This window comes from Mobula hypostoma, chromosome 4, assembly GCF_963921235.1.
Source record: "Mobula hypostoma chromosome 4, sMobHyp1.1, whole genome shotgun sequence".
Taxonomy (NCBI): domain Eukaryota; kingdom Metazoa; phylum Chordata; class Chondrichthyes; order Myliobatiformes; family Myliobatidae; genus Mobula; species Mobula hypostoma.
This window is the reverse complement of record NC_086100.1, coordinates 191,214,492-191,237,474: the sequence shown is the minus strand read 5'-3', so window position 1 is coordinate 191,237,474 and position 22,983 is coordinate 191,214,492. Positions and strand designations below refer to the sequence as shown.

The window sequence follows — 22,983 nt, the reverse complement described above, 5'->3', positions numbered from 1 at the left end:
TTCTTGATCTCCCTGTCTACCTCATTATGGCCCATTCTCTGTAATTATCCACTTGCACTTCCCTTTCTCTGTTGCTGCTACAGTATATTTTGAATTCTGTTTTTTCTTCTCTACCACGAAAAAGGCATCGAGTTTTTGTGTAACACAGCGTGGATACAGGCCCTTTGGCCCAACTAGCCCATGCCGACCAAGGTACTCAGCCAGCTACTCCCAATTTCTTACATTGGGCCCTGCCCCTCCGTGTACCTATCCAAGTGCTTCTTAAATGATACCCGCTTCAACCACTTCTTCTGGAAGCTTGTTCTGTATACTCACCACCCTCTGTGTGAAAATGTTGCTCCTCAGGTCCGTTTTAAAAGTACCTAGCTAATTTTTATGATCGCCATGTTTAGCACACAAGTAAAAGCTTAACACTGGATCTCAGATATGTATCAATTAGTTTGTTTGTTATGGGTCATATTATATGATGTGGGCGATCATGATCTTTCCAAGACCATGATTTATTTTTGACAAACTTTTTTCCAGAAGTGGTTTACTATTGCCTTCCTCCGGGCAGTGTCTTCACAAGATGGGTGACCCCAGCCATTATCAATACTCTTCAGAGATTGTCTGCCTGGCGTCAGCGGTTGCATAACCAGGACTTGTGATATGCATGAGCTGATCAAACGACCATCCACCACCTGCTCCCAAGGCTTCATGTGACCCCATTTGGGCAGGGGGGTGGGTGGTGGCTAAACCAATGCTATACCTTGCCCTAAGGTAATCATGCAAGCATATAACATAGCACATAATGAAAGAAGGAACACTAATCTCTATGCTACCAAGCACCCTATTGGATAGGAATTCTTCAGAGTCAGTCATGGACAGATATAGGGCAGAAGCATGCTCTTCAGCCCACTGAGTCCTTGGTAACATTAATTTCCAAATTTACAGAAATCCCATTTTATTCTCCCAATATTCCCTTCAACAGATGGAGGAGATGGTAGAATATCAGAAGGAAAAATAAAGCCCTTGTCTTACCAAGTTTGTACCACATTTCTCGGATTGCTGCTCCAATTACACCTCTCATATCCCCGTACCTGTAGAATTTCGGAAGCTCTCTGTTAGTCATTATGCAACATTTAACATTTACCACCTGTACCTCTTCCTTGCCTGGCTGATTGCACCCTTCTATTATCCCATTCTCATCTGGTCCCACCAATCACTTACCACAGTAGCATAGTGGTTAGCATAACAGAGCATGGTCGTGGATCCCCACCACCCATCCCACAATCTCTTTGACCCACTACCATCAGGAAGGAAGTCCAAGAGCATCAGGAATACAACTGCCAGACTGGGTAACAGCACTTTCCCTCAGGTTGTTAGACTAGGTTCAAGTTCAAGGTATATTTATTATCAAAGTATGCATGCAGTACCATTCAAAGAAAAACATCAATGTCCCCACGTGCAAAAAAACAAATTGCGCAAATGGCAACAAGAACGTTAATGAATACCCTGCCACCACCAAGATCTTGTTACCAGCACAGTAAGTTGTTTACTGTTTACTTGTGCTCTGCCCTTCACATTAATTTTTAAATTATATTTTTCTTGTTCTAATATTTTGTTTTATGTGCTGTGTGTGATACATGTATTGTGGTTGCACTGTGGTCCAGAAGAACATTGTTTCACAGTCAGATGACAATAAACTTGAACTTGAAATTGAACGATTACATAGAAACATAGAAAACCTACAGCAGAACACAGGCCCTTCATCCCACAAAGCTCTGCCAAACATGTCCTTCTCTTAGAAATTACCTAGGGTTACCCATAGCCCTCTATTTTTCTGAGCTCCATGTACCTGTCTAGGAGTCTCTTAAAAGACCCTATAATATCCACGTCCACCACTGTCACCAGCAGCCCATTCCACGCGCTCACCACTCTCTTAACTAGTAGGGTATCAAAGGTTACAGGGAGGAGGCAGAAGAATATGATTGAGAGGGATAATAAATCAGGAATGGCACAGCAGACTCGATGGGCCAAGTGGCTTAATTCTGCCATGTCTTATCATGTAATAGTCTTATGTCCAGATGAAAGGGCAGATTAGTCCCCTGGGAGAACCGATACCAGTGGATGACTGTCCCATCTCTACAGTGCAGATCCATCTGCAGACAGTCATGTTCCAAATCTGGGCGATTAGGACATAGAACATTGAAAACCTACAGCACAATACAGGCCCTTCAGCCCACAATGCTGTGCCGAACATGTACTTACTTTAGAAATTACCTAGGGTTGCCCATAGCCCTCTATTTTTCTAAGCTCCAAGTACCTATCCAGGAGCCTCTTAAAAGACCCTATCGTATCTGTCTCCACCAGCATTGCCAGCAGCCCATTCCCCACACTCACCACTCTCTGCATAAAAAACTTACCCCTGATATCTCCTCTGTACCTACTTCCAAGCACCTTAAAACTGTGCCCTCTTGTACCAGCCATTTCAGACCTGGGAAAAAGCCTCTGATTATCCACACAATCAATGCCTCGCATCATCTTATACACCTCTATCAGGTCATCTCTCATCCTCCATCGCTCCAAGGAAAAAAGGCCGAGTTCACTCAACCTATTCTCATAAGGCATGCTCCCCAATCCAAGCAACATCCTTGTAAATCTCTTCTGCACCCTTTCTGTGGTTTCCATATCCTTCCTATAGTGAGGAGACCAGAATTGAGCACAGTACTCCAAGTGGGGTCTGATCAGGGTCCAATATAGCTGCAACATTACCTCTGGGCTCCTAAACTCATTCCTACGATTGATGAAGGCCAAAGCACCGTATGCTTTCTTAACCACAGAGTCAACCTGCACAGCAGCTTTGAGTGTCCTATGGACTTGGACTCCAAGGTTCTTCTGATCTTCCACACTGCCAAGAATTTTACCATTAATACTATATTCTGTCATCATATTTGACCTACCAGAATGAACCACCTCACACTTATCTGGGTTGAACTCCATCTGCCACTTCTCAGCCCAGTTTTGCATCCTATCAATATCCCACTGTAACCTCTGACAGCCCTCCACACTATCCACAACACCTCCAACCTTTGTGTCATCAGCAAATTTACTAACCCATTCATTCACTTCCTCATTCAGGTTATTTATGAAAATCACAAAGATTAGGGGTCCCAGAGCAGATCCCTGAGGCACACCACTGGTGACCCACCTCCATGCAGAATATGACCTGTCTACAACCACTCTTTGCCTTCTGTGGGCAAGCCAGTTCTGGATCCACAAAGCAATGTTCCCTTGGATCCCATGCCCCCTTACTTTCTCAATAAGCCTTGCATGGGGTACCTTGTCAAATGCCTTGCTGAAATCCATACACAGTACTGCTCTACCTTCATCAATGTGTTTAGTCATCTCCTCAAAAAAATTCAATCAGGCTCGTAAGGCACGACCTGCCTTTGACAAAGCCATGCTGACTATTCCTAATCATATTATGCCTCTCCAAACGTTCATAAATCCTGCCTCTCAGGATTTTCTCCATCAGCTTACCAACCATTGAAGTGAGACTTACTGGTCTATAATTTCCTGGGCTATCTCTACTCCCTTTCTTGAATAATGGTACAACATCTGCAACCCTCTTATCCTTCGGAACCTCTCCCATCCCCATTGATGATGCAAAGATCATCGCCAGAGGCTTAGCAATCTACAGCAACAGTAGTCTCACCCAACCTCAGAGGAAAAAGCCTGCATGCTTTTTACCTGTCGATGCTCCTCATAATTTTGTATTCCTTTTGCTATCTCCCTAATACCCTTAATATCCAGAAATCTGGTGATATGTTTTAGAATCAGCCTGCAGAGTCCTCAGGACCACAGAAATTCAAAGGCTCACCAGCCTCTTATCTCCACCTGAAACATTCTACTCCTTCTTCTGAATCCAAAAGCCATAGCTCTAGATTCCTCAGTCAAGGGAAGCAAAATTCCTCATCCACCCTAAAAGCCAGTTTAGAGTTTTTTTTTTTAAGTTTCAGTGATATTTCCTCCCATTGTACAAATCCTGAGAACCTCAAAATAGAAGGACATCCCTTCAGAATGGAGATGAGGAGGAACTTCTTTAGTTCGGGAGTGGTGAATTTGTGAATAGCTGCGGAGGCCACATCATTGGGGACATTGAAAGCAGAGGTTGATAGGTTCTTGATTAGTCAGGGCATCAAAGATTACAGAGGAAAGACAAGAGATTGGGATTGAGTGGGATAATAAATCAGCCATGATGAAATGGTGGAGCAGACTTAATGGGCCTTATTCTGCTCCTATGTCTTATGGTTTAAACTTTAGAGAATACAGGCAGAGTTGACTCAATCTTGCCAAATTCCTGCGCTATGTTTATGGATCTAGATATTCAAGTATCTCCAACACACTGCCAGTGATTACATCTCAAAGAGTTGGTTGTGAAGAACTAAGACCACAAATATCAGCACAGAGATCATGTCTGCCTCTCCATTGGACTTTGGAGAGTGATAATGAAAAACCACAGTTTCTTACTTGCATAAGATGGCTGTCCGCTTGGCATTTGAGAAGTTTTCCAGCTGCAGCGATTCCTGGGTAAGGAAGGCCACTGTGAGGTGGAAGTAATTGTTCCAGAGCTGCAAGGAGAGAGAGAACAGGTGGAAATAATACAGAAATATGATTACTGTTTGTGTCAGATATACAGAGGATACAGGGGGAAAATCCAGAGGGAACATCAGGAAGGAGAAGTCAGGAGAACACACAACAGTTCTCATTAAGGGATCAGTGGTGAGCAGTTCCAAGTTCCTGGGCGTCAACATCTTTGGAGATTTAATCTGGGCCCAACACATTGATGTAACCATGAAGAAGGCATGCCAGTGGCTCAAATTCATTAGGAGTTTGAGAAGATATGGTATGTCACTGATAAAACTCGTGCAAATTTCTACAGATGTACAGTGGAGAGCATTTTTGTCTGGTTGGTATGGAGGCTCCAATGCAGAGGATCACAAGAGGCTACAGAGGGTTGTAGAGTTTGGGAAATAGATGACAAGTACCAATGATGGCTTAACCATTCCCCAGAGCATTGTGCGTTCTGTGGATGTTATAGTGAGGGCGAAGGTCACTGGGCCATCTAGCTCCTTTTCCCCGCCATTCTTTTGACTACACTGTGCACTTCTGATAAAGGATCATCCTCACCTGATGAGAAAGCAGACTGGAGTCTAGACCTACAGTCCTCACTCCGCCTTCAAAGGCCAGCGACATGCTTGCACGACGAAGTATATTTAGGCGACTCTTCGATAGGTGCATGGACTTAAGAAAATTGGAGGGCTGTGTGGGTGGAAAGCGTTAAATTGACACAACATCGTGTGGGCTGATGGGCCAGTCATGTGCTTCCTTGGACAGATATCCGACTGACAAACCAGTAAGGACAAGGGCTGGTGGCACTCCAGGTGAGCAATCCATCAGGAAATTTGGGGATCAAAGTTTCTTGCATGCAGGAGAGATGAGGACTGGTGAACCCCTAGGCATATGGATCAGAAAGATCAGACTGCAAGGACCTAGTGATTGGGGTCCCATCATCAGTGAGTCAGGAGTTCAAGATGTGGAGAGAGTACGGGTACTAGTATCAGTTTAGTATTGTCATATGTACCAAAAGACAGTGAAAAGCTTGTTGTGCATGCCTTTAATATGGATCAACTCTCTCTCGCCTGATGGTTTTGAGTCAGGAAGGTCCACTACTGAGGCAGAATGAGCGTTTTAAGTTTGGCGTTGAGCAGAGTAGGAATATGGGAACAACTTCACAACATATGCTAGTGATACTAAACCTGATTCTGATTCTAAATGTGGGCTACAGGCATTAGAGGCCTATGGTACAAAGCAATTACCTATGCACACACTGAGAATGCTTGGCCTGAAACCACACACACACACACATGCAAATACACAGGATACTCATAAACATGCATAAGGGTGTCGTAGATTGAGGGGAGATTTGATAGAGCCATACAAAATCATGAGGGGTAGAGACATCATAAAGGCAAGTGAGCTTTTTCCACTGAGGCTGGGGAGATTAGAGCTAGAGCTTATAGGTGAGGGGTGACAGGTGAAATGTTTAAGGGGAACATGAGGGGCAACTTCTTCACTCAGAGGGTGGTGTGAGTGTGGAACGAGCTGCCAGTGGAAGTGGTGGATGCGGGTTTGATTTCAACACGTAAGAGAAGTTTGGATGGGAAGGGTGTGGAGGGCTGTAGTGCAAGCTGAGGGTACTGGGCAGAATAACTGGATGGGCTGCAGGCCCTGGGTCTGTGGTGTAGTGGTCCGTGACTCTATGACATGCACCTGATAAATGACACACGTACACATAACCTACTCAGAAACAGCGTGATTACAAAACCACACATGAAGCACGTGCATAATGTGTGTGCCATGCTCTTGGACCAATATCACACACACCGTACACTCACCTGTACAGAGAGCAGCCATATAAGCAACAATGCATTCACAAAATGTGTTTAAGATGTGTAAATCTGCACATACAAAGACAAACATATATGCATAATGTAAACAAGCATACATGCACAATCATACATACTCATGCAAGTAGACACACACATGCACATTGTAGAGCGCAGGAGTGAAACTCCCTACTGAGCTGCTGTGTACACATTCCCTCTCCCTAGTGCGAAAGCATCCGAGCTTACCTGCAGCTCAAAATTTGAACTGTTCAAAAACATTTTGTTCAACGTTTCCGCATACTGGTTGATAGCACGTAGGAAGACCCTGCAGAGATGACAAGAGATGATTACCAAAGGCATCCCTCCACATTAATAGCAGCAGCAAACACCAGAAATAGACTGTAGGTACAAGAAGCAAAAAGGAAGATTTATCATTCACGTCAAGGACCAACAAAAAGCAATCAAAAAGGACAATGGAATTGTGTGCCTTTGTCTGAAGGGGATCTAGATTACAAAGCGGAGGAGGCTCCAATTCAATTGTGCAGAGCCTTGTGGTCAGACTCCCACCTGTGCAATGCGTAAAGTGCTGGATATCATGCCTTTCATTGGATATATTGGTCTCAGTTTGCTTACTTGGGTGGCGGGATGGAGATGTGACTCTACAAGGGAGGTGTAAGGTGCTTCTTCCCTCTGCTAGCCTGCAGGTTACCCTTGGGCAAGGTGCAGTACCTGCTTAGCCCCCTGATCAGGGTCACGTGAAGCCATGGGAGCATGGCTAGCTCCCATGGTCGTATGAGCAGCTGGTACACATCACAAGTCCTGGTTATGTGACCACTGATGTCAGGCAGACAATCTCTGAAGGGTATTGATAATGGCTGGGGTTACTTGTCTTGACACTGCCCAGAAGGCGGCAATGGCAAACCACTTGTGTAGAAAATTTGCCAGGAATAATCATGGTCATGGGACCATGATCGCCTATGTCGTAAAACATGGCACATAATGATGATAATGATGAATGCACCAACAACTATCACTTTCTCTGGCAGCATATGTTTTTTTTTGGTATGTCGGGATGGTTTTGGAGACAGAGAAGGGAATTGGGGAACCCAGTAGGGCCAAGGGAAGGGAAGTGGAGAAATGAGAAAGCAGACCAGAGTCTAGACCTCCACTCCTCACACTGCGTTAGAAGGCCAGCAACATGCTTGCATGACGAAGGACAATGAAGAGACTTGAAAAGGTACATGGATGTAAGAGAAAAGGAGGGCTACGTGGGAAGGGTTAGACTGACACAGCATCTTGGGCTGAAGGTCCTACACTGTTCAAGTATCTATGACATCATAGACAGATTTTGGACTGGCAAGTTCAAGATGACAAAGTTATCAGCAAATTCTGAGATCAGAGTTTCTTGCGGGCAGGAGACATGAGGGCTGGTGACCCCTAGTTACGTGAGTCAGAGAGGTCAGAATTTGAGGACTAGTGATCGGGGTCCCATTATTGGCAAGTCAGGATTTGGAGGTGTGCAGAAGAATGTATCAGTGCTGGCACTGGTTTAATATTATCACATGTACCAAGATATAGTGAAAAGCTTATCTTGCATACTGTACATTCGGATTAAATCATTATATTGTACATGAATTAGAATAAGGTAAAACGATAACAATGCAAAGTGCAAAAGCTGCTGAAAAAGTGCAGTGCAGGTAAACGATAAAATGCAAGATCAAAACAAAATAGATTATGAGGTCAAGAGTTCATCTTATCATACAAGAGGTCAGTTCAAGAGTCAGATAACAGTGGGATAGAAGCTGTCCCTTGAGCCTGGTGGTATTTGCTTGCAATCATTTGTATCTTTTTCCCAATGGGAGAGTGAAGGAGAAAGAATACCTGGGGTGGATGTGGTCTTTGATACCAAATATATGAAGGTTGGAGACAGCTTCTGGAGAGGGATAAGTAGGAATACGGAGGGCTATCAGAGCTGGAGTCTGCCAAGTCAAAAGAGGTGAATGTGGGAACTATTAGAGTAGAGGTGAATGGCAGATGGAACCAGAACAAGATAAGGACATGTGCTGGGTAGGACAGGGGTTGGGGAAACTGTGGTAAACTGTCTGCAGTGAACCAAGATTTATAGTGATCCTGTCTGTCATTACTGAAACTAGGTTTTTTAAAATTCAAAATTCCATTTTGCCGGGACTTGAGGGACTATGTTATCAGGAGAGTTTAGGCAGGCTAGAGTTCATTCCTTGGGATGCAGGAGAACAAGGAGCAATCTCATGAGATGACAGATAGGGTGAATGCCTATAGTCCTTATGCGAGGGAAGTGGAACTGAAAATTAGAAGGCACGAGCCTGAGGTGAAATGTCAACAATTTAGAATGGACATGGGGACAACTTCTTCATGCAGAGGGTGGTGTGTGTATGTAACGATCTCCCAGAGATACTGGTTGAAGAGGATACAATAACAGCATTTAAAAGACTTCTGAATTAGTACCTGGATTGGAAAAGATGTCTAAGTAAATTTATTATTGAAGTATTGTATATATACTGTATGTCACCATATACAACCTTGAGATTCATGTACATGCAGACATTCACAGTAGAACAAGGAAATACAAAAGAATCAATAAAAACTACACACAAAGACTGACAGCTGACCAACGTGCATAAGACGACAAACTATGCAAATACAAAAAAGATAATAATAATAATAATAATGAATAAGTAAGGCTCAAAGGGAAATTACAGGTTGCAGATTGCTGAGTTCATAGTTTAGAATAAGTATAAGTGACGGTGGACTTTAGAAAGTGTCAGATCAGTCCTCAGCAAGGGATCAGAAATGGAAAGGGTGAGCAATTGCAAGTTCCTGGGTGTCAACGTCTCTGAGGATCTATCCTGGGTCCAACATATTGATGCAGTTATAAAAAAGGCAAGACAGCAGGTATATTTCATCAGGAGATTTAGGAGATTTAGTATGTCACCAAAAACACTCACAAATGTCTATAGGTGTACCATGATAGCATTCCAACAGGCTGCATCATTGTCTGATATGGGGGCACTACACAGGATTGAAATAAGCTGCAGAGAGCTGTGAACTCAGTCAGCTCCATCATGGGCACCAGCCTCCCCAGCATCCAGGACTCCCCAACATCCAGGACATCTTCAAGGGAGATGCCTCAAAAAGGCAGTATTCATTATTCAGGACCTCCGTCACCCAATACATGCCCTCTTCTCATTGCTACCATCAGGGAGGAGGTACAAAAGCCTGAACGCACACACTCAATGATTCAGGAATAGCTTCTTCTGTCTGCCATCAGATTTTTGACTGGACATTGAACTCATGAAAACTACCTCACTACTTTTTTTCTCTTTTTGGACTACATACTTAAACTATGTATACATACATACACACACATACACACAGATACATATTGTATATATAATTACTGTAATCCATTTATACTTTATTGTTGCCAAACAATTGGTACTAGAACATACAATCATCACAGCGATATTTGATTCTGTGCTTCCCACTCCCTGGATTACAAATATTAAATATTAAAAATAGTAAAAATGAGTAAATATTAAAAAATTAAATTATAAATCATAAATAAATAGTAAAATGGAAAGTAACGTAGTGCAAAAAAACTGAGAGGCAGGTCCGGATATTTGGAGGGGACGGCCCAGATCCGGGTCAGGATTTGTTCAGCAGTCCTATCACAGTTGGAAAGAAGCTGTTCCCAAACCTGGCTGTACGAGTCTTCAAACTCCTGAGCCTTCTCCCGGAGGGAAGAGGGACGAAAAGTGCGTTGGCTGGGTAGGTCGTGTCCTTGATTATCCTGGCAGCACTGCTCCGACAGCGTGCGGTGTAAAGTGAGTCCAAGGATGGAAGATTGGTTTGTGTGATGTGCTGCGCCATGTTCACGATCTTCTGCAGCTTCTTTCAGTCTTGGACAGGACAACTTCCATACCAGGCTGTGATGCACCCCAGAAGAACGCTTTCTACGGTGCATCTATAAAAATTAGTGAGGGTTTTAGGGGACAGGCCAAATTTCTTTAGTTTTCTCAGGAAGTAAAGGTGCTGGTGGGCCTTCTTGGCAGTGGACTCTGCTTGGTTGGTCCAAGTCAGGTCATTTGTGATATTGACCCCAAGGAACTTAAACCTTCTATTTATTTTTTTATTATATTTAGTTTATTTATTTTTTCTATATTATATATTGCATTGTACAAATTTAATGACACAAGCTGATGATATCAGCCCTGATTCTGACTCTGATTGTTACTGTAATTCACTGTTTTTATTACTACGTATTGCAGTGTACTGCTGCCACATAACAGCACATTTCACAACGTACGCTGGTGATATTAAACTTGATTCTGATCCAGTAATTTTTTGAGCTGCTCAGAAGACATCTCCGACTACTGCCAGCACCATCCTGAAGAGGGATAGGGATCAAATGCGGTCAATCAGGGTGGGCTTAGGCAGACATCATGGTCGGTATGGACCAGTTGGGCTGAAGCATCTGTTTCCACGCTGTGTACTCTATGACTCTGTAAATATCTTTGATTGCTTGAAATTTACATTCTGTCAGCTGCTCTGGTGGGATTCGATTTCATGTCTCTGGATCAGTGATGCAGGTCCCTGGGTGACTGTAACTTCCCACCACGTTGCCATGCTTTGCACTTCCATTGAGCTCAATGAGTCAATGGGGAACCGGGGACTTATAACTTAGTATAAACCAGTATAGCATCTTGTTTAGCATGGAGCATCAATGCACAAATAGCCTGTCTCTGAGCAGTAAAAGTGAAATAATGTGCATTCACTAGACAGAAACATCTCCCAGCTAAACCAGAGACTTCTGGCCATTGTTAGCAATCAATGAATTGCTCTTTTTCTACTGAGGATGAGGATGACACTGTTTGAACGCTGAACCCTGACGGCTTCAATGAGGCACAGTGGACGCGGTATCAGAGAGTGTGGCATCGCTGAATGAGCTCATACACACTGCTGAAATTACATGATTTACCATGCACCCTGAAACTAAGTGCTAGATCTGGTGACGTTAGATCAGCTCCTACACACCACGGGCTGAGGAACACCCTTCATTCAGTCCCATGGATGTCAGAGAAGATGAGTAAGAGAAGAGGTAAAAGAGAGTATACTTATTTGTCAATGTCTGTACATCAAAATATCGAGATATACGTTTATCGAGACATACGTTTAAATGCATTGTTTTGTGTCAAGGAGTGACACAGTCTGATGATATGCTGGAGAGAGCCTGCAAGTGTTGCCACACTTCCAGTGTGCCCACAACTCACTAACCCTAGCCCGTATGGCTTTGGAATATGAGTGGAAATCAAAGAACTCGGAGGAAACCCCGACGCAGTCATAGGAGAACGCATGAACTCCTTACAGGCAGCGGCTGGAATTGAACAGTTAGCTATTACAGTGAAATATTAAATAGATGGCTTTGTTGCCAAGTTTGCAGATGATACAATGATTGGTGGAGGAGCAGGTAGTGTTGAGGAAACAGGAAGGCTGCAGATGGACGGACAGATTAGGAGAATGGGCAAGAAAGTGGTAAATGAAACAAATTGTTGGAAAATGCATGGTCAAGCACTTTGGTAGTATAAATAAATATGCAGACCATTTTCTAAATGGGGAGGAAATCCAAAACTCTGAGATGCAAAGGGCCTTAGGAGTCCTTGTGTTGAACACCCTAAAGGTTAACTTGCAGGTAGAGTTGGTGGTGAGGAAGGCAAATACAATGCTAGCATTCATTTCAAGAGGTCTAGAATACAAGAGCAGGGATGTGATGCTAAGGCTTTGTAAGGCACTAGTGAGGTCTCACCTTGTTCACCTTGTGAACAACTCTGGGTTTCTCATCTAAGAAAAGATGTGCTGGCATTGGAGAGGGTCCAGAGGTGGTTCACAGGGATGATTTTGGGAATGAAAGGGTTATCATACGAGGAATATTTGATGGCTCTGGAATTTAGATGAGGGGGGATCTCACTGAAACATTTCAAATGTTGAAAGGCCTAGACAGAGTAGGTGTGGAAAGGATGTTTCCCATGGTGGGAGAGTCTAGGAGAAGAGGACACAGCCTCAAGATAGAGGGTTTGCCAATTAAAACAGAGATGCGGAGAAATTTCTTTAGCCAGAAGGTGGTGAATTTGTGGAATTTGTTACCATAGGCAGCTGTAGAGGACAGGTTGTTGGGTGTATTTAAGGTAGAGATTGATAGATTCTTGATTGGACATGGCATCAAAGGTTATGGAGAGATGGTCAGGGAATGGGTTTGGGGAGTGGAAGAAAGGATCACCTATGATTGGATAGTGGAGCAGATTCGATGGGCCAAATGCTCTAATTCTACTCCTGTGTCTCATGGTCTAATCTTTAAATCTTCACCTTGGTTGGCATCAACCAGCTGGGGAGAAAGTCCTGCTTTTTTGCTGTTGGATTTCATTACTTCATTTCTAAAATAATATTCATACATTCCAAATCGTGCTCATGGAGAAAGAAGATTGACCTCTGACCCTTTGCCCTCACAGCAAGTAGTGACTCTCAGGCCAAATGTCATTTCCACCTTGATTCTCATTATGAAACCTAATGTACATAGGCAAGCTTCAAATCTCCAAGTCTTCAGACACAGAGAATTAGTCTATACAGCCATACTGTTTATCTCAGCATGAACTGAACAGGCCAAATTCACTGCATTGTAAGATTCAATGATTCAACAACTCTTGGAAGCCGGTGTACCAAAATGTTTTGTCTGACCGCACTGGAGATTATCCTAATGGTTTTGTTCTTTCAAAGCCTGTAAGGACATGACCTGATTTCACATTGAATTGCATGATTTAATTATCAAGCCTCGCTTTCCTCAAAATTTCAAAATTGAAGATTGTTTAATGTCATTTCCAGTACACAATTGTAAAAAGAGAATGAAATAATTGTTACTCAGAATCCAATGCCGCACAAAAAAAATACAATAAGAACACAATACTGTAATAAAAAAAACACAATAAAGACACAAAAGTCTCAGGCACACACATATATATAGCTAGGGTGCTTAAGACCTTTGCACAGTAATGTAGTAATTTTATGTATTGCACTGTACTGCTGCTGCCACAGAAAACAAAGTTCATGACATATGTGAGTGATGACAACCCTGATTCTGATATGAGTCTCTATTGTGGACTGAGAGTGGGAAGGGGGCAGGGAGAAGGGAATCATGGTTTGGAAAGGGGGAAGGGAGAGGGGAGGGAGCAGGAAGCACCAGAGGGACATTTTGTAATGATCGATAAACCAATTGTTTGGAATCAAATTACCTTCCATGGTGTCTGACAGATGGGTGTGTCTGCACCCACGCCACCCCCTGCCCCTGGCACTCCTCTGCCACCTGTCCCACACCCTTCCTGCAGCACTCTACCCTCATAACTCCCAAATTCCTTTGCTCCCGCCAGATTCACAAACTCGCTTGACAATTACAGTACTGCGCCAAAGTCTTAGGCACCTTAGCTATGCATAGGAGGTTAAGACTTTTGCACAGTCCTCTAATTACATTAAGATTGAACAATAAACACAGAATAGCGTGTAGCAGTTACAGAGAAAAGGCTGCGCAGAGAGACAGACACAGGGCAAGGGGACCAAGCAGGTAGATTGTCAGTGTTCATGTTTAGTGTATGAGATGTCCATTGAAGAGTCTGTTAACAGCAGGATGGAAGCTGTCCTTGAATCTGATGCTACCTGCTGTCCAGCTTTTGTGGCTTCTCCCCAATGGGAGGGATAAGTGAGAGAACCCCCAGGGTGCTGGAGGAACTCATGGAAAGGATAAAGAGTCGACGTTGTGGATAGAGGTTGCAGTGAGCAAATTGGGTGCATGTTTTCACCACTAGATCAGTGAAGGTATTCAGGTGGACTGAAGGATTGCCTTTGGACATCCTAAAGTTGCGGACGGCAATGAAGACAGAACTAAAATCATACAGGGGATACTTTGATCATGAAGCACGTTTGCCAGGCAGAACAGGTTGAAGCCCTCCACAGCTGTCGCTAATTAAATTCAGGATGTCACAAAAGGACTGCTGATCAGGATACTTCTGTTTGCAATTTTGAATCTTTTCAGCTGTGTGTGCGTGAGCCCTGTTTTAATATTTTCTCAAAAGATAATAGCTGGTATTTGCTGTGAGAGTGCAAATATTGGCTTTAAATTTCCAGCAGAGAACAGTGGAATCTTAAGAAATTATATTTGCTTAAATATAAAGGGATCAGTGTTTTGAATGGCAAATAACAGAGTTTGAATTTGTGTCTGTGATTCATTTTTATCAGCAGTTTCTTTGGCTCTGCATTTTGCTCCGCTTGCCGAGTCAGCTGCATGGGTTAAAAATTCTACAGTGTCTGTCAGGAACCCTGCAATTTCCCTTTCATTAAATTTCTTGCCGGTGGGAGGTGAGGGAGGGTGTAGTCATCGGCAGAGTCAGATGAGAATCTGTCGTTCTATTGGACGCGATCCTGCAGCTTGCTGAATAGAACTTGCAGCTCGTCATAAACATTTATGAAGTTTTAGCCCATTAATTGAATTAATTATAACTTTGCCTGCCAGGAACTGAAAACATTGGAAGCTCAGTTTCCTGAATCCTTGCATCCCCTCACTACCCCACACGGTCCTTTTCTTTCTCTGGACTCCTAATTCGGGTCTATCAGAATCAGGTTTAATATCACTGGCGTATGTCGAGAAACTTGTTGTTTTGTGGCAGCAGTGCAGTGCAATACATATTAAAAAAATATATAAATTACAATAAGACATTATATACACACACACACAGTACTGTGCAAAATCTTGTGAGCTGTTTTGAGGGCTGTCAAGTCGTTGTCGACAACCCTATGGATAGTGTAATTGTCCGTAGGGCTCTTCTGATAAGATACAGAAGCAGATTGCCAGACCTTTCTTCCACACAGATACTGCTGCTGCCCAGGCTTAGGCACGTACATAGAGCAAGAGTTCCTTAGACTTTTCACAGTGCTGTAGTTATTTTATGTATTGCACTGTACTGCTGCTGCTACAAAAAAAAACAAATCTCCTGAAATATGTGAGTGATGATAAACCTGATTCTGATATGGGTCTTTATTGTGGACTGAGAGTGGGAAGGGGATAGGGAGAGGGGAATCATGGTTGGGGGAAAAGGGGAAGGTGAGGGGAGGGAGCGGGAAGCACCAGAGCGACATTCTGTAATGATCAATAAACCAATTGTTGAGAACCAAATGATCTTGCCTGGTGTCTCAGGGCTGGGTGTCACCCTCCCCCCACCCCACTCCGCCCCGGCACTCCTTCTCCGCAACCTGTCCTACATCCCTCCCACGACGTTCCACCCTTGTCATTCCCAATACGCTTTGCTCCTGTCAGATTTACATACTCACTCTCCATACCACGACTATAGTACTGTGCAAATGTCTTAGGCACCCTAGATGTGCCTAATATGTGAAAAACAGTACTGTATATGCATAATTAAATTTAATAATTCAAAAAGAGAGAAAAAATCTGAGGCAGTCTAGATTATTGTTTTTGCTTTCTCCATTCTCACTCTTTCCTCTCCCCCTTCTCTATCCTTCCTTAGCTTCTCAGAGTTAAGGAGTAGTACACACAGAAACAGGCCCATCAGCCCATCTGGACCATGCTGACCAAGCTAGAGTCAGAATTTGTACACCTCTCGTCATGATCTGAAGGAGGGGGCGAGTGGTCAGGTTTCTCAAGTAGGGCAGTGGTACTGAAGTAGGTGGAAAGGCACGTTGTGATGAAGGCACCGCGATTCTCTATTGGGATACAGATAGAGTGAGTGACCGGGTGAAAACTGGCATATGGAGTTTAACATGGCAAAGTGTGAGGTCATTTGGTTTTTTGCGCTTTGGGTGTTTGATGTTTTTCTTTGAACTGGTTCCATAGTGTTTCTTTGTTTTGTGGCTCTCTGTGGGAAGACAAATCCCAAGGTTGAGTACTGTATCGATACTTTGAGTCTTTTAATGAACTTTGGCAGAGGCACCAAAAATGGAGAGAAAATGCAGATGATGAAGTTCGGGGAGATCTCGAAGTTCTGGTGCACGATCACAAATTGTTAACAGGCAGGTCTGACTGGTAATTACATGGCTCATTGGGGATTGGTCTTTATTGTGGCTGAAGTTTAAAATAGTGAGGTTTGATACAATTATACAGGGTGCAGGTGAGAATATACCTGGAGTACAGAGCACAGTTAAAGATTAAAAAGTGGCTTTTTTGTCACATGTACTGTATATTGAAACTCAAATACACAGTGAAATGTGTTGACTTAAGTTAATGACCAACACAGCCCGAGGATATTCTGGGCGGCAGCTCCCAAGTATCATGCTTCCAGCGCCCACATAGCATGCCTGCAACTTACTAACCCTAACGCATTTAGAAAGTGAAACCAGAACATCCGGAGGAGAACCACACTGTCACAGGATGACTGTACGAGCTCCTTACAGACAACGGCAGAAATTGAACTCTGGCTTCCCAATTGCTCACGCTGTAAAGTGCTATGCTGACTGCTACAGTGATATACCACCATGTAGTTTTGGTCCCCTTACCTATAAAACAATGCAGCAGCAATGGGGGTAGACCAAAGGAGATACACCAGGCAAACCCATGGAATGAGAAGGCTATCCTACAAGGTGGAGAGTTTGTGTCTATATTCCTTGGAGTTCTGAGGAACTGGAGGTAACTTATTCAAAGATGAAGCAACCCAAGGAGGCTTGACAGAGTAGTTGTTGAGATGCTTCCATTAGCTTGAAAGTCAAGAACTAGAGGAAATACTTTATACTTTATTGTCACCAAACAATTGATACTAGAACGTACAATCATCGCAGCGATATTTGATTCTGCGCTTCCTGCTCCCTGGATTACAAATAGCTACTAAGTAAGAGGCTAGTCATTTAAAATTGAGGTAGGTAGAAAACTCCTTCGCTCAGAGTGTAGTGAATCTCTGGAATTCTCTGCTCCTCTGAGGATGCTGGAGGCCAGATGACTAGATATGTATATATGTTATGGAGATATATTTGAAAGATCAAGGAATTGAGAGATACAGTATAGAGAATTGGCAAGGAAGAGAAGTTGAGCCAGCACGAATCAATAAATCAGCCACAAATGGTGAGGCAGGCTCGAAGGACTAAGCATCCTTTTCGTGCTCCTATTTGGAATTGCACTTGGCTTAATAAAGCAGGAGATCCTTTTGGAATTGGTTTATCATTATCACATATGCTGAGGTGGAGTGAAAAGCTTGTGTTGCCTACTGAACCTTTCCTTCAATGTCAGCAAAACAAAAGAGCTGGCCATTGACTTCAGGAAGGGGGGCAGTGCACAAGCTCCTGTCTATATCAACAGTGTTGCAGCTTCAAGTTCCTCGGAATGAACATCCCCAAAGGCTGTTCTGTTCTGGTTCAATTACATAGATGCCTTGGCCAAGAAAGTTACCAATTTTGTGGATGTATCATAGAAAGCATCCTATCTGGATGTATAACAGTTTAGTATGGCAATTGTTCTGTATGTGACCACAGAAACAGCAGCTCAGCACACCACAGAAACTAGCCTCCCCTCCATGGACTCTGCCTACATTTCTTACTGTCTCGGCAAAGCAGCCAGCATAATCAAAGATCCTACCCACCTTGGACATTCTTTCTTCACCCCTTTGCCATTGGACAGAAGGCACAAAAGCCTGAAAAGAAGGTGCCACCAGGCTATTAAATTGTTCCCCGGGATGGTAATATGGTCTCTTGTCCTCACAAGCTACCTTGTTATCGTATACTTTATCACTTACCTGCATCACACTTTCTCTGTATCTGTTGTATTTTATTTTGCATTGTTTGTTGTTTTCCCTTGTACTACCTCAGTGCTTTGTGCAATGAATTAATCTGTATGAACATTGGAAATGGAAGTGGTTTATTACTGTCACATGTGCCAAGATACAGTCTTAAGTCCAAAGATGGCAACTTCTCCCAGCCCATCATTGGAACAGTTTAAATTCTTCTTCTAATGCCTCTTTTTTGCCCCCTTTTCAAGGTGGCTGGGGTCCTGTTGAAGTACGTGATCGATCTTTGAGCTCAAACTGCGGTTCTTCCCCATGGCGTGTTCCCGTTCTTGGAGCTCGCCGATCAGCCACATTTTGGATATCTCCAGGAGCGGCTTGGAAGACAGCACCTTCGGGTGTGGCCTTGCATGCCCTGTGGACCCGATTACTCGCCGGTACAGTGAACTGAAGCACTGCCAGTGACCGGAACATCGAGACCGGTGCGGCTGTTGAAGACCTCTGCACTCAAGTGATTATATATATAGAAACTCAAATTCAAAGCGGCACTACAAACTGTAACAGACTGTAACATTGAAAAAACAAGCTGTTTGTCCCCCCTCTCGCTGTGGAAGGAGATATATATATATATATATCTCTCTCTCTCTCTCATAAGATTGAAGATCATAATGAGGCAGATTGTAAAGTCAAGAGTCCATCTTCTTGTACTAGGGATCCACTCAATACTCTTATAATAATGGGGTAGAAGCTGTTCTTGAGGCTGGAGGTACGACTGACTTCTGTAGTTTTCTTTGTTTCATGGTGATCTGGAGAAGAAGAATCTCAGAGCTGTGTACTGCACACATACTTTGACAATAAATGAACCATCTTTTTACTGCTCTGCACGTCAGAATTCGGTTGCCATCTGTAAGAAAATTTGTACATCCTTCCTGTGTGAGCATGGGTTTCCTCCAGGTGCTCCAGTTTCCTCCCACAGTCCAAAGATGTACCTGTCATTAGGTTAATTGGTCATTGCAAATTGTCCTGTGATTAGGCTGGGGTTAAATAGGTGAGTTGCTGGGCGACACGGCTGGTTGGGCTGGGAGGCCCGGTTTCACACTGTATCTCTAAATATATTGAAGAAATGTCCAGAGTCGGAGGGAGTATTTGATTACATTGAGTGTTTTACTGAAGCAGCAAGATGGTTCGTAAGTCCTTATTTTCTTGGGTTCTTCTGATGGTCCCTCTTTCTGCAAGCATTGCTCACTGGACCATTTACTTTCACCAGTGAGCTACCCCGGCAAATTAATTCATGATTGCTGGTTTGGGATATTAAGTCACATAAGATCCACAGTGTGCTGTAGATTGGATTCAAAATTAACTCCATAAGATATTGGAGCAGAATTAGGCCATTCTGCCCATTGAGTCTACTCCATCATTCCATCATGGCTGAATTATTATCCTTCTCAACCCCATTCTTCTGCCTTCTTCCCGGAACCTTTGACTCCCTGAGTAATCAAGAACCAATCAAGCTCTTCTTTAAATATACCCAGGGACGTAGCCTCCATTGCCATCTGTGGCAATGAATTCCACAAATTGACCAACATCTGGCTTAAGAGATTCCTCCTCATCTCTGCTATAAAGGAATGTCCTTGCATTCAGAGTCCACCACGATAGGAAACATCTCCTCCACATCCACTCTGTCTAGACCTTTCAATATTTGATAGGTTTTAATAAGATTCTGTGTCATACTTCTAAACTCCAGTGAGTACAGGCCCAGAGCCGTCAAAGGCTACTCATACGTTAATCCTTTCATTCCTGGGATGAACCTCCTGTGGACCCTCTGCAATGCCAGCACATCCTTTCTGAGATAAGGGGCCCAAAGCCACTCAGAATACTCGGTCATGAATGGGGGAAAAAAAACTGGAGCGTGCAAGGGAAACCCACATGTTCAAAGGCAGAACAATTGAACTCTACATAGACAGCAGCCGGAGGCCAGGATTGAACCCAGGTGGCTGGAGATGCGAGAGAGAGACTCAATCTGTTGCATCACTGTATCAGCCCCAGTGAAACAGCGACAATCAACCACTTTTAATTCTCCTCAGCTGCATCTTCCACATCGCACAGCATATGATGATACTGGTTTATTATTGCTACATGGAACTAGATACAGTGAAAAACTTGTCTTGCATATTTTTCATACAGTTCAAATCAAGACACATTGCACTGAGGTAGAATAACAATGCAGAATAAAGTGTAAAATTTACCAAAAAAGTACAGCGCAGGCCATAATGATGTAGATTGTGAGGCAAGGTGTCCACCTTCCAGAGTCTGTCAACAATGGATAGAAGCTATCTCTCAGCCTGTTTGCATGTGTTTTTGGGCTGTTGTATCTTCTGCCTGATGGGAGAAAGGAGAAGACCCCTTCTTCTCCCATCTCTCATCACCTCTACTTCCTCAGAAGTTTACACAGATGTGGCATGTCATCTAAGATTGTCACAAACTTCTATAGTTGCACAGTGTCCTGACTGGTTGCAACATGGCCTACTATGGAAACCCCACTGCCCGAGAATGAAAAAGCCAACAAAAAGTAATGAATATAGCCCAGTCCATCATAGAAAAAGCCTTCCCCACCATTGTGCAGCACATCTGCCAGGAATGCTGCCACAAGAAAGCAGCATCGATCATCAAGGACCCCCACCATCCAGGTCATGCTCTCTTCACACTGCTGCTCTCAGAAAGGAGGTACAGGAGCCTATGGTCCCACACCACCAGGTTCAAAACAGTTATCACCCTTCAACCATCAAGCTCCTAAAATAGACCTGAAGATTTTATATATAAATGGGAATCTAAATGGATACAGGAAAAGAAAGAATCTCCTATATTAACACATTTGATTGATCTATGGAATAAGATAAATGTTGATAATGAAACACAGAAATCTCTATTAGCAAGGAGACCTTTGTTCCAAAACAGACTTATTCCTTTTACAATGGACAATCAACTTTTATATAACTGGTAGCAAAAAGGGATTAAATTTATAGGAGATTGTTTTGAATGAGGTATATTGATGTCATTTGAACAATTAAAGGATAAATATAAAATATCAAATAATACTTTCTTTTGTTACTTTCAATTAAGGGCTTACTTAAAAGGTAAGCTGGGTCAAACAATGTTTTTGCCAAAACCTAATGAAATTGAAATTTTAATTCAAAAAGGGAAAATTAAAAAATTTATTTCTTGTATATATAATTTGATTCAAGAACAGACAATTAAACAAGGAACCCATAAGTCAAAACAAAAATGGGAAACAGATCTGAATATTAATATTGCTGAAACAAATTGGTCAAGACTCTGTCTTGACAGTATGACAAATACAATAAATGTTCGACTTAATTAGTACAACATAATTTTTTACACCAATTATATATTACACCACAAAAAATAAATAGATTAAATTCAAATCTATCCAATAAATGCTTTCGGTGTAATCAAGAAATTGGTACTTTTTTACATTCTACTTGGTCTTGTTTTAAAATTCAACCCTTTTGGATAAATTTAAGAGTCTTATTGGAACAAATGATTGGAACTCAACTTCCACATAACCCTGTATTATTTCTATTAGGTGATATTGAAGGGATAAAGCCGAAACTTAAATTGAGTAAATATCAGAAAGAATTTATAAAAATTGCATTGGCAGTAGCTAAGAAGACTATAGCAGTTACTTGGAAATCTGATTCGTATTTAAGTATGGATCGTTGGAATAATGAAATGGCTAGTTCTATTCCACTCGAAAAAATTACTTATAATTTAAGAGATAAATATGTAACATTTTTGAATATTTGGCGCCCTTATTTACAAAAGATAGGATGGCATATTTAAGTGCTCCGATAAAGATCTTGGTCCCTTGGGGAAAGTAACGAATAATTATACCAAATTTATTTTGAATCCCATGGAACATGTGGAAACCTTCCAATACTCAGGCGGCTCTTTTTTTTTTCTCTTTTCTTTCTTTTTAGGTAGGACTATATATGGGGGGGGCGGAGAGGGTAGATTTTATCTTTTCATGTATTCTTTTTGAAAACTCAATAAAAATTATATTACAAAAAAAACCCATCAAGCTCCTGAACCAGCGTGGATAATTTCACTCATCTCAACAATGAATTGATTCAACAAACTGTGCACTCACTTTCAAGGGCACTACAATTCACGTTCTCAGTATTATTTGTTTTTTTTTTATTGAATTTGCACAGATTGCCGTCTTTTGCACATTGATTGTTGGTCAGTGTAGTTTTTCATGAATTCCATTGTATTTCTCTGCTCTACTGTGAATGCTGTAAGCAAATGAATCTATGAGTAGTATGTGGTGTTATACATGTACTTTGATAATAAATTTACATTGAATTTAATCTTTGAGAATGTCTTCCAGAATGAGGATGGTAGACGTTGGTGGTTTCAGCGATGTTGGGCTGGGGATGAGAATTCTTTTGCAGCAGCTGACCTCAGAGCAACTGGTTTTGCCTTTTGTCAGAGCATCTCTGCTTAATCTTCTCTGTGAGTGCGGCATTTGGAGTTATTATCATTCGTAATGACTTCACTGCAATACCCACATTAACCAGATCTCCCATGGCGATAAAGAGAAGAAACACTTGCTTTCAGAAAGCTCATTCATTAACAGGGGATAAAACCTTGTCATCACAGTGATACAACTAGTTATGCTTCTGTTTCAGAGTTCCACCTCCCCGAGTTTGATTCTCACCTCTGCTGCTGTT

General features: G+C 42.5%; 1 protein-coding gene across 2 annotated transcripts in view; it reads right to left on the bottom strand.

Annotated features, from left to right (window-relative positions):
* Positions 1-22,983, bottom strand: part of LOC134345844 (dedicator of cytokinesis protein 2-like) — a 1,258,793-nt gene that overhangs the window by 256,354 nt on the left and 979,456 nt on the right. For both annotated transcript variants that reach the window (XM_063047144.1, XM_063047146.1), the window contains 3 exons: positions 6,678-6,756; positions 4,513-4,613; positions 1,021-1,079 (listed from right to left, as the gene is read on the bottom strand). In XM_063047144.1, coding sequence (XP_062903214.1) covers positions 1,021-1,079; positions 4,513-4,613; positions 6,678-6,756 — 239 coding nt within the window. The remainder of the gene's footprint in view (positions 1-1,020; positions 1,080-4,512; positions 4,614-6,677; positions 6,757-22,983) is intronic.